The sequence below is a fragment of the Montipora foliosa genome, chromosome 13, assembly GCF_036669935.1.
Source record: "Montipora foliosa isolate CH-2021 chromosome 13, ASM3666993v2, whole genome shotgun sequence".
NCBI lineage: Eukaryota > Metazoa > Cnidaria > Anthozoa > Scleractinia > Acroporidae > Montipora > Montipora foliosa.
In genome coordinates, this window is record NC_090881.1 from 29,192,823 (window position 1) to 29,205,788 (window position 12,966).

Here is a 12,966-nt window from a genome sequence, read left to right on the forward strand (position 1 = left end):
CTGATACAAATTGGCTGAGATACCTCTTCACCATATTTGAACAAAATTTGGTTTAGTGTGTGACGTCATCACTTGGCTAATTTGCATATTTTAAAAACTCGAATATCTCTGGAACAAAAAGAGATATTTGAAAACAGTAAACAGCATAAATTTTCCTTCTCACACAGACTACTTGTTTATGTTTCAAAATGGCTTAGATAGGAAAGATGCGATTTTCGTCATAGTACCCCTTTAAGAGTAATTGTCCTAGCCACCACCTTTGCTTTTCCTGTTGAGATGCATTAAAGACATCTCTCTCAGATATAGTAAATGTACTTTATTTTTTAGTGTCTAGTTGTTCTAGCACTGGAACGCTAATTGGAAACGCTGTCAACTGAAACAATTAATGCAAATCAAGTCAACTGTTGGTTTTTGAGGAGAGGGAAAAACCAGAGTACTTGGAGACAAAAAACACTCAGTTCAGAGTAGAGAACCAGCAAACTCAACCCACATGTGACGCTGAGTCTCGGAATGATGAACCCCGGCCACATCGGTGGGAGGCCAGTGCTCTCGCGTGCTCACCACTGCGCCATCCCTATGCCCTGCAATGTGGTCCATATTATTTTTTCACTGTGTATTGTATGAATCAACAGTGTACTCTCCCCACTTGATTTAGTTTTCCAGAGATAGAATACAAATGTTTTCCAGTCAGTACTTTTAAAATCACTTCCCTTTTTTTGTTTCAATCAATTGCAATATTTACGACTTTCATGCTTGACACTTTAATGTTATTAATTATACTGTTTAATGATGTTAATGGCTTTGTTCCTTATAAATGTATTATGTTATTAGCTAGCTTCTAGATATATGAGCAAATGTTGACTCAAGTAATAATTTATTCACTTATTTAATTCAGTGAAAGGGAAGGATACCAGAGGCTATCCCAATCGAGGGTATCTGCCCGCAGAGGGATGTAATTGACTGAGAGTCAATTTTGATGAGGGAGGAAAACCTGGGGGGACCTGGAGAAAAATTCTCAGATTCAGATTGAGATTGACTGAAACTCAGCCCACATACCACCCGGGACCAGGGTTGAACCCGAGTCACGGAGGTGGGAGGCACCGTTGCTATCAGCTAAACCATATCCTGACTCCCTCCCTTAGTTGGGGCAGCACTGTGCCTTGTGTTAGCTGGTTAGCTAGTGCAACTTCCTGTGATTGTGTGACATTAGCCCTTTGATGCCCAAACGGGCCTGACTTAGTATTTCACTCTGTCTAACGCCAGACGATTTTACTCTTCAATGGGGAACCCCAGGGAGTCAATGGGTTAAGGAACCTCAGTTATCACCCCAGCACTATAAGCTGAATGCAAAACAGTACATGAACATGTTAGAATGGACAAGAGTATCAGTTAGCAGACAATATTCAAAGAGGCAATGCAGCTAACAAGCTTGGGGGAAGTCGCTGTGAAGACTTAAGCACCACCAATAGTAGACTTAGAGTATCCATGTACTTTTCAGAGAAAGTAGACTAATACCAGTCCTGGGATCATCTCAAAACCTAATAGTAAATGGTGTTCCTTTTTGAAGTTACTTGATGGAGTTTGTTACAAGTGGTCCTGTTGTTGCCTTGGAACTGAAGGGTGCTAATGCCATTGAAAAGTGGAGGACGTTGTTAGGTCCAACAGACTCAGCTTTGGCAAGGAACAAGAATCCAATGTCAATCAGAGCAAGGTTTGGCACAGGTAGGACATGTCAGATCAGTATTGGTCATAATCATTAGTATTATTAAAATAAAAAGCAAGGTATAGTTTTTCATCTTTTAAAATCCGTTTTCTTGCAGACAATACCAAAAATGCTGCTCATGGATCAGATTCCCCTGAGTCAGCAGAAAGGGCAAGTTGAGATAAGCCATTTCAAGTGCAATTTAATATTTAGTTCATCGAATTGATCATTTGCCATTATTGTTTTTTTTTTGTCTCAGAGCCTGCATTCAGAGCAATCTGATTATTTTGTTCTGTGAGCTGGCGGAATTTAAATTTCTATCAGCTTTCCTATAAAGAAGGCAATTAAGATAGCTGGTCACTTCTTTGCATTTTTTATGTTTTTAAGTACATGTACTTCAAAAGATATTTGCATGTTGTACTCATGGTTTGCTTTTGAAAGAAATCATCTTTTTTTAATATTTAATATAAATCGTGATCCAGACATAGAATTCAATGGAAGTAATGCAGAATTTTATTGCGAGGGGTCATGCAGGTGTGTAAGCTGCCAAAAAATAAAAATTTTATTTCTTGTGCCCTCTGCCTTAAGTATGTCCCTCGGTTTGTGGCCTTGGGCTGTACTCAAGACCGTGGGCACAGTTTCTTTGCATTTTGGAGTTGATGGATGCATGACCCTTTTAGTAGTTAATTAAAACTATGCCAAAATACAAATCAATGTTCACTGATTTCTTTTCATAAAATTCATGTTTGACTGACTCAGATTTTGTCTTTTGTTCTATTAAAGCAGCCTGTTTCATGTACTCTGTACCACTTATTTCTTTTGTATGTGCCCTTTTTTTTCCAGGAAATTGATTTTTTCTTTGGCGGTCAGAAATTCAGTGGCAAAAATACTGCCACCTTCTCAGATTGCACCCTCTGCATCATAAAACCTCATGCTATTATTGAAGGTATATAAATTAAACAAAAGTTACCTAGTCTGTAAGTTTGAGTCTTTTTTTCTGGTGAGGCTAGTCTTACTCCACCACTTGGGGAAGAACTGTATGATCAGAAGATGTCACATCTCACTTGGACTGGAGAAACACCTAATGTACAAAGATCACTACGAAACAAGACCCCTGTAAGAAATACATGTACAATACATAAAACAACAAATCGAAGAACTGTTGGTCTCAACTCTGTAATCATGTGACTGTAATCATGGCAAAATGAATTTGTTCAAAATTAATGGAGACCTACACTATACCCTAAACTTCTGCAGAACTTTGTAATCTCTCTGACTTTCAGGTCTCACTGGCAAAATCATCTCTGCCGTAGCTCGCAAGGGTTTTGAAATTTCTGCCCTTCAAATGGTAAGGTTAATAATGGCCCTCAAAATTTGAACAATAAGAATCAATTAAATTTTTGTAGTTGTGAGGTTTCCAGTTTTCTGTTAGTCATGTACATAATTTGCTATATTCACAAGTCCCATAATACAGTTCATTTTGGGGGGTTATTTGCATTAAAACAGTGGTTATCCTGAGTTCACTGAAGCAAGGTACAGTCCCAAGAGTAAATATGAACTTGTACTGTTTTTATGTAAAGAACCCCCAAAATGAATTGCATTATGGGATGTGAGAAATTGTCTAAGCTTTAAACTTGAATTTTTCCCATCAAGTATATTTTTTCTCAACCATTGCCAGCTTGATTTAATAGGCTGTATAACTCACAGAACATTCAAGAAACTAAAATAAAACAGTGTTCCTTGAAGATATTTCTTGATTGCATGTATTGTTAGTATTGGAAATCATTACTGGTAAGGAACGGTATAATTATGCTGTAGTGTATGGGCACGTCAGTGATTTTTGAAAGTTCTCAAAATTATATAAGCTGTAGGCGAGTGCAATTTGACGACTTTCAAAACATCACAAGTGACCATAAATGATCAATATTTTTTTTGTATTATGCATGACCAAGTTCATATAATTTTTCATTTATTACCGGTACACACCATCCTCAACGAAATTACTCCATCGCTGTGTTTCCACAGCAACTTCCATATTGATCTCTCTAACTTATTTACGCGTTTGACATTGACCAAACAGAAATGCTATATTTGTTGAGTATTTAACTTTATCATATCATCTTGATCATATTTTAGACCATATATAGCGCCTTAAGGGCCCACAGACGGATTTTTCGCTCGTTGCTATGGAAGTGAAATGTTACTTCCGGTAACTGACGTCATCATATCATGAGCTGACTAGAAAACCCACTCACAAGCAAAAGTCACAGCACGAACTGTTGTTTCCATCGAAGGTTTTTCCTCGCCTTTCCTGGCGCTCGTTGTCAGATCAACTGCGCATGCGAAAATGAACTGACTTCCGGTTTGGGAAAAAAGCTAAATTTCCGGCGGTTTTAAATTGAATTAAATCTTTTTTTACATGGCACGTTTCACCCCCAAATACAGAATATAGCTAAGCATTGATTTTTAAAAATCATCTTTTTTGAAAAAGTTATGAGTATTTCAGTATTGTTTATGTCTTTAAAAAGAACATTTTTCAAAATAAAAAGAAAACCATGCTTGGCTGGATGCAAAAACGAATACAAATTATCAAACCAGCTATTAAATACCCAAATTGCGTAGCACGGAGACAAATTTAGAGTTTTCTTTTATTGGTCACGTGACCGTGGGCGTGGTACGATGACGTCATATTTAGGGTCATTGGCTTACAAAAGTTGGAAACTGACCAAAATAATGCCAAATTCTTTCAAATTACTTAACCATTACATCCTTAGCAACGCACCCCAAAAAATACGTTAGTGGGCCCTTAAGGTGGCCTAATAGTGTTAACTTATGAGCATGGTTAGAAGTATGTTGCATGCATATTATAAAGAAAATCTAACAACCAGATTTTCTGCAAATAAACAAAACCGATTTTATTAAAGGCCTGTTTATATTTATTCATGTTGTCATGGCAACGGCATATACGTCAGTTTTACTATCAAAAAACTAAAGTTTGTGTTGTTTACTTGCTTGCTACCATTTTTGGCGACCAAAGGATCAACGGTTTTAGGGAAAAAGGTAAATGAAACATTTAGGTATCAAAAACTGTTTAGCCACCTTTAAGTGGAGTGGATGTAAAAGTTGTTGTTGACTCCTAAACTACCCCTTTGATGAGAAAAATCGTCGTTAGACAGTGAAATATATTATTATTTTAATACTGGATTGACTCCTTGTCGGCAATCCTGCAGTCGCATTTTTAACACTTTTCCGACACAGAAAATTGTACTTTTCAATTTTTAGTTCCACTTAGAAAGAGCCAATTCAGAAGAATTTCATGAAGTTTACAAAGGCGTTGTTAACGAATACAAGGTCAGGCTGCAAGTCAGAAAATTCTAGTTATTTTCGTAAGTCAACTGCATGTGTGGGAGTTGGTACTGCTATTAAATTTGCTTTGGCTCATATCTATTGACGTTGTTCTTTCCTTTAGAGTATGGTTGAAGAACTTTGTTCTGGTCCTTGTGTGGCCATGGAGATCAGAGCCCCTGATGCTCCTGTTGTCTTCAGAGAGTTTGTTGGTCCTACTGATCCTGTAAGCAAATAATTGTTTTCTCCTAGATTTTGTTTATTTACCTATCAATGTTAAGCCAGAGGGTGGGGGGGTCGGGCATGTTTGAGATTTTTCATGTGAAAAAATTCAAATTCCCCACCCCAGGGACAAAATAATTGGTCAAAATGCCCACTCGGCGGCAAGTGAAGGTCATCAAATTTCCTTCATACGATCAAAATCGTTACCCTGGGGACATCACGTACGATCAAAATCCCTACCCTAGGGACAGACGTCATGATCAAATTCCTCTGGTTAGCCTGACCCCGCCTCCCTCTGGCTCAACATTGACAGGTGCATTATTGTTGTTGTTTTTTCGTCAAGCTGTAAGCAATTAATAATCGTAAAGAATCGAGTGTTCTCCTAATTCTCAAAGCAATCACTGATATGATAAAGTTATTCATGCAGACTTGTCTACATAACTTCATTGTAACAAGAAACAAGAAAAAATGTGTGTCGAGCCTTAAGCAACTAATAGCCCTTCCATTTTTGTCTGTGTGTGCATGAGACTCTTGTCCACTTTTTTTCACTTACAGAGAAACAAACAAATATACAGACAACTCAATTTATTCGTCCTGTCAGTCACTTAATTGTTCGTTGTTTCATTGTTCATTCATTTATTCATTCACTCACTCACTCACTCTCTCACTCACTCACTCACTCACTTTCTCACTCACTCATTCACTCATTCACTCGTACATTCGTTCATTCGTTCATTCATTGATTCATTGATTGATTGATTGATTCATTCATTCATTCATTCATTCCTTCCTTCCTTCCTTCCTTCCTTCCTTCCTTCATTCATTCATTCATTCATTCATTCATTCATGTAAAAGCGAGCCAGTGCTAACAACTTTGAATATATTCTACAGGAAATCGCTCGCCATCTTCGACCTGGAACATTGAGAGCCATGTTTGGTACAGATAAGATCAAAAACTCTGTACACTGCACTGATTTGCCGGAAGATGGACTCTTAGAGGTTGGTCGTTGCTGTTGAATACAGTCTTTGTGGCTGCTAATTCCTCTCATTTGCTGCATCCTAAGTTTTTTGCACCATACTCACTTTGAAAAAGGGCCTTCTGTGCTTGACCAAAAGGGACAAAATATCAAGATTTGGACATATATATAAAGTTGTACATATTTTGGTATCGATATTTACAACGTGATATTTATGTACAAATCTTGATATTTTGTCCCTTTTGGACAAGCATAGCCTTCGAGGGATTGTTTATAGTGGTGTAATTCTCAAAAATTCCTTGCAAGATATCTTTAAGAATCAAACAATGAAGCAATGAGTGAGCATTGGCCTGCAACAAAATTGCACCGTCTCCATTTTTTTTCCGCTGAAAAGCAGCATTAACCTTTTTTTTTAACATTCTTACATATACAGGTGCAGTACTTTTTCAAAGTGTTGGATCATTAATGACGTATTAATATCTGGTTCCGAGAATAGACAAAGAACTGGAAATGTTATCTTTACAAAAGAATTTTTTGAAAGTTTGGGGATACTTCAAGTTGTCTCCGTTGTCGTGGACAATCGCTATTGTTGTGTACCCAATTTCTCTTATCTTTTTGAAGGCGAATCCAATGTATATAGATCATTCTATGTGAATTTAAAGTTTAAACCTCTGACTGATAAATAATATGGGCAAGCTTAAAACTGTGGGGAGGGGCAGAGGAGGAGCGGAGCATTTCGATCGCAGTTTCTGTCAACCTTTTTCTGTTTCACAGAGAACAAAATTTGTAATAAAAATGATTTTTTTTAAAGAGAGTGAGACGCCTAATCACTTAGTCTGCCAGCAGGCGTTCTTTTTTGGGGTGGACAAAAAGCGGTGAATTTAGAAAGAGGCGAAGGAGAACTCTTTCGTCCCAGGTTTGTAAACTGTGGGCTCTTGCTAGTATATTCCCTGAGAAGTGACGGTATGTAACAAGCATATATGTATTGTAAGTAATGTGAAAATGGCGAGATGAACTGATTTCATTAGAAGAGGATGATCATACACGTGAAAGAGCCTTCCCGACAAAGCATTATCTTGTGTAAAACTTTAAATTTTCTTCGTGGGTACTTTCAAAATTAATGTCCTAGCAGGTGTATTCTCAGTTACCTTCTCTTCAGATATTTGCCCTGTATAAGTAAACGCTGTTAGCCTGGGAGTGCGGATATCCCAGGGTGTGAAGAATGCTCGCCTCCCAATAAGCAGTGTTCTCCACAAGTCACATGTCTTAATATTTTTTCGGTTTATTTAACACAATCTCACTTGATACAGTCCCAATCACTGGTGTTCTCAATGACTGCAAAATCCCACGCTACCGAAATATTATAAATTTACATTAACGCCTAGATCACTTTGGAATTTCCGTTATCTGTTACATTCTCTAATTGATCTAGATAGATACTTAAGCTCTGAAAAGCGCCTTTGGGGAGAGTTTAATAAATTATTGTATTGTATTGTATTGTATTGTATTGATCTGTTCTTGACAATTACTTTTAAGTTCCCGCAATCACCGACTATAACTTTCAGTGTCCAACAAGGGAAGCAGAAGTATTGCTCATTTCTGGAACTGGCCGTCCTCTTTTCCACTATTAAACAGAGAAGAGAATGGTGTTTTATACGTGAGCGCCTCATAACACGAAATTTGCGAACTTACTTTCAACCGATCTTATAGGGGGTGCAGGCGTAGTGTTGAGAGCACTCACCTCCCACCAATGTGGCCCGGGTTCGATTCCTATACTCGGTGTCATATGTGGGGTTTTTTTTCGTTGGTTCTCTACTCTGCTCAGTCAGGTTTTTCTCCGGGTATTCCGGTTTTCCCGTTTCCTCAAAAAGCAACATTTGATTTTGATTTGCAGTTCCTCTTCTTAATTAACCATCCTGGGAGACCCAGGGGCAGTCAGTCGAGACGGGGTTTCCCGTCTTGACTGACTGCCCTTTGGTCTCCTAGGATGCTCCTTAACCTGACTCAAGGGTTTTTCGCCGGATATTCCGGTTTTCCTCCCTCATTAAGATGACTAAGATCGATTCCCGGTGGCTGTCGTGCTGTGATCCAGGAACATGCAAAAAATCATGCATGCATCACAGGGTCGAGAGAGGTCAGCGGTCAGGAAAGGTGGCCGCGTATTTTCGTAGCTCCGTGGACCTTTAATGGCTAGATATATTTTTGTTTATCTGTATATATGTGTGTTGTTAATGTCACTTAGAAATATGAGCTCAAAAGCAAAGAATAAGAAAGAAGAAAAGAAAGGCGAAGAACAAGACGCTTGGTACGCTCCAGGAAAGTGTAAATGCCATCCAGAGCGCTCAAGGTCAATTGATGAGCGAGCTGGACTTGCTTAAGGACAAAGTCTCCTCAAATGCCGATACATTATTGGGAATCTCAAAGAAACAAGAATCTTTTGCTATGAATTTTGACAAAGTCGATGGCGTAATTCATGACATCAATTGTGAGATTGAGAAGATGGAGCAAGTCATGGCACCCTAACCCTAACACCTCCACGTTTCGAATTCTCACGGCTGGACTGGATCTGGCATGAAATGGAGGCTAATGCGGGCAAATCTTTTCAAATGCCCGCAGTAGCCTCCATTTCACGCTAGATCCACACGAGGCGATAGCCGAGTGTGTCACTGATGTTCTTACCACATTTTGACGTCTTCTGTGATCTATTACTGAACAGACCCACGGCAACATGGAATCTATTTGTTTTATATAATAAAGAATTAAACTTTATTCGCGTAAAAGCTGATGGTGACGTCAATCGTGCGTCTGTCCTCTAATAGATCATAGGCAAGAACCAATCAAAATCCGTGAATAACTTTGGTTATTATATAAATCTTTATCGATACACTCAGTTCGGGTATCAAAATTTTAAATTACAATAGTTTACTTATGGTCGGTACTACACGGTAAGGAAGGGTGGGAATCCCTACGTTGAGTTATGGAGATCAAAGTAATTCTCCTCTTATTCTAAAAAAACTGCGGTACACTATTCCGAAATCAACAATTTGTAAAGAAAACTTTATTTTTTAAATATAAATATTCCACATCTTTGTAATTCAGACTAAACATTTGCAAATCAACGATCCTCCAATACGCACCCTGTGGAAGACACTGACCAGCCTAGTGGGCATAAAAGGGGGTTTTTCTCACCTGGAAATAACTGGAAACCGTATTCTCGTCCAACGCAGAAACAAAGAACGAACGAGGAATTTCATAAGGACCATAAGGTCTTCAAGAAAGCACCCTCATAAAACGGAACACCCCGAAGGAATGTGCTCGTTAAAAAGACAATTTAAAAAGTTGTTTTCGTTATGGGGGGATTGGGGGGCTAGCTTGAGTAAAAAACAGCTCATCGTTTAACAGTAAACCTAACCCTGATAATTCCAAATCTTGATGTTTCACTGTTTCTCCTTCGCTCGAAAATTCTGTCTTGAATTATTTGTCCAGCGATCAGTAAAGCCGTCTTTGGTGTCTTCATATTTGGGTGTACGGTCCTCGTTTTCTGCCCACAGACAAAGTACCTTTCATTCACTGTTCCATAAATGGCCACCCATGGAGTGGAAATTGGTGTAATATGTACCGGACCACACCCAGGTACATAATGTAATGCCGGGAGAAGGCTGCTGCTGCAGCCTGCGTAACGGACGGACGGATGACTTGGGATGACATACACCACTTTGGTTCGGGTCATCTATGGTTCGGCAAAGCGTTCATGTTAGGCCCATAAGTGGTTCTCCCTTGGAGTATACCGGTATACCTGTGACAAGTAGATTTGTTTGTGATTGTACAGCAACTGTTAATGAAAAACGTGCTCAGTTGTTTGTGTGCAATCATGAAACGACTTCAAATTGTAGACACAAAAACAGTTCGAGGCTTCCATCTTCTCTCTATTTTCCCAATGGTTTGTCACTGGTCATTCTCATAAACAATTTTGCGTTTATGCACAAACATTTCAGCAATACAATTGGCACGTTATATTCAAGTACAAGAGAAAATCAAACAATCTACTGTATAGTATTAAACTCAAACTTTTATGCATAATTGCCATTTAATCATGGTGAGAGGATCGGGTCGTAATGTCATCGTGCCTTAGCATTTCTTTTGGAGGGAATAAAAAGTTACCACAAAATGTTCTCGTGTACTGCTTTTTAAAGCTAATAGCTAATGACCGCCTTTGTTCTTCAAGTGAGCTTGGACAATCACAATGCCAAGACAGATGTGACTGCATTTTGAATGCTTATTCGTCATTTTGTGAAAGCGTTGTGGAAGACACCCTGCTAGCAGAGCCTTTCTTCGGAGGCTTTGCTCGCAGGGTGGGTGGAAGACAGAGATTGCAAAAACACGAGTCTAAAAACAATGCAATCTAAAATTTATCGAAATGCGCAACAGTGGGCGACAGTGCATGCAGAGAGGTCTAACAGCAAGTGCTGGTCAAAGGAGTAGTGCATTATGTACGCAAACAAATTGTCCTGAGGACCTCCTTGTTAGCTTGCTACCTCTGTAAACTTGTAATATGGTTATATCTCAAGTTTGTTTAAAGTGACTGACCTGAAATTTGCAGAGGTAAAAGTAAAAGGTTTGACAAAGATGCAAAAATAATTTTAGGGCGCTAGCTTCAACATTTCTTGAGAAAATGAAGGTTTGTGATGACCACCTAAACTTTTGAAAAGTACGGTCTCGGCGTTTCTATTAAGTCTCCCAAAAAAGACAGTTGATGACCAAAAATCTCTAAAAGTCATATCAGAGAGTGAACCGATCAACATGTTTTATTTACAAAAGCAGCTTCAGCGTTTTATTTCAAAAGTGACAAATGCGAGGTTTCGTTACAGAAAGAACAATAACAAACATGTCAAGTCAGGTAATCATATTTCCTCAAATTGTGTTTCGATAGCTCAAATTCTCTTTCCCAGAGTATTTTACAGTTGTTTAACCGAAACAAGTCCCTTTCCGTCTTTTCGTTCGATATTATTATATTGCGCGAGTGCCACACCTTGGCCATCACACAGGTGAGTTGGAACAGAGGCAGCCCAAGCTCGGTATACGATTTATAGCCTTTGTATGGGAAAATTATTTTTGAGCTTATAAATGCTAAAATAAGCTGTAAATGTAGAAATAAACTTCACTTACCTCTACGTACAGTTGTCCTCGTCTTTTCTGTGCAATCGGAGGACAAATTTGTGTCCGTTATAGACGGGTTTGTGGCTTTCGAATTTTTGCGATGTGTTAGTTGTCATTTCCCCTCATAAAGAGAAGAAAGACTGGTAACTCGTGGCGATCTCGTCCCACAAATTACTCTTGTATCACAAAGCAACGGTCCGTATCATCATAAAAACACCACAGCCTTAAGGCCAGATAAACTTCCTATCACATCAGATCAACTCCGGGACCACACAGCGATTTTTGGCGGATAAATTCCAAATAATGTTCAACTTTCTATAATCTCCCCATGCGTTCAGCTAGATGTGTGGCTACCACGGGTCACTCGTTGCAGGTCATTGTTTCACGTTTTGGAAAGTAACCAAAACCCTCAATGATTTGGCTAACCCCTTGGCCTAAGGTTGGTTTTTAGGCCTAGGATTAGCCAAATTGAAGGTTTTGGGGTACTTTCAAAAAGGCAAAACAATGACCTGCAACGAGTGACCTGTGGAATGTGACCTGTGTTTTAGACCCGCCGCACATTAGGCCTAAAAAAAAATTAAAATATTTTAAGCAAGAGCCGATACAACGTAGATTTGATTTTGATAATGTCTAAGCCCATGGTTAGCATTTTCGTAAAGGCTTGGGACCCCGGGGAGGACTGCCATATGAAACAGACGGGGATGATCGTCGTCTCGCTTAGGGGTGTAAATAATTAATTTTGGATTTTAGTCTCGCTTAGGGTGTTCCGGGCAAAGCGCCAATATTTTAAGCCGCCAAGGTCTCGTTTAGGGTTCCGCGAAGAAACACAGAATTACGCGAAGAGAAACAGAAGTCAAATTTTCTTTTTAAATTGTTTTTAGGGGTCAAAATTTGCTTAAGCCATGCCCAGATTGGTCTCCTTTAGGGGTCACAAAAAGCTTAACCCACGCCCAGATGGTCTCCTTTTGGGGGTTAAATTCAAAATTTCCGACGAGCATCCCCGTCTGTTCCATATGGGGGGCCCCCCCCCCCCCCCCTAGGTTTGGGACCGGTTGTTTCAGGTTTAGTAAAACAATGACCTGCAACTGCACTTTACACCCCCTGCAAGGTAATAAGGTTTCAGAGGCAATTAGGTAACAGATAACAAGGTAGCAGAGGTTACACAGAGAGGTATTAAGACGAGATTTTTTTTAACATCGAGCAATAAAGCGCGCCAGCGGCCAAAAATCCCATAAGAGCTTGCGCGCATCTTACTTACAGATCAGGACTTGTACCGTCGGCCATATTGTGTCGCGGTGGAAGAGCACATAGAAGTTGTATTGAGTGCAAGCGATTAGCCAACCATTTTACACAGGTATTTCATTCAGTCACTTCGGAAAGATCTGTAAAGCTTTGAAAAACGTTTTGAAGAGGTGAATTTATCGTATTTAGTTTAACCTTCTTGCAAGGTTATAACCAGTACGCAAATTGTTCGAAAAGATCTTTCTGCCGTAAGATTTCGAGTTCTCCGACTCTGCTAATAAGAGATCCAGTCTAGAATTAGTGTGTCAAGACTTGCTTTTG

General features: G+C 39.2%; 1 protein-coding gene across 1 annotated transcript in view; it reads left to right on the forward strand.

The window, feature by feature from the left end:
- LOC137983169 (nucleoside diphosphate kinase homolog 7-like) overlaps positions 1-7,738 on the forward strand; it is a 16,315-nt gene extending 8,577 nt beyond the window's left edge. Inside the window, exons 8-15 of the mRNA XM_068830342.1 lie at positions 1,568-1,722; positions 1,821-1,873; positions 2,546-2,648; positions 2,986-3,050; positions 4,985-5,053; positions 5,172-5,273; positions 6,161-6,268; positions 6,680-7,738. Coding sequence (XP_068686443.1) covers positions 1,568-1,722; positions 1,821-1,873; positions 2,546-2,648; positions 2,986-3,050; positions 4,985-5,053; positions 5,172-5,273; positions 6,161-6,268; positions 6,680-6,712 — 688 coding nt within the window. The 3' untranslated portion in view covers positions 6,713-7,738. The remainder of the gene's footprint in view (positions 1-1,567; positions 1,723-1,820; positions 1,874-2,545; positions 2,649-2,985; positions 3,051-4,984; positions 5,054-5,171; positions 5,274-6,160; positions 6,269-6,679) is intronic.
- Positions 7,739-12,966: the final 5,228 nt, after the last annotated feature.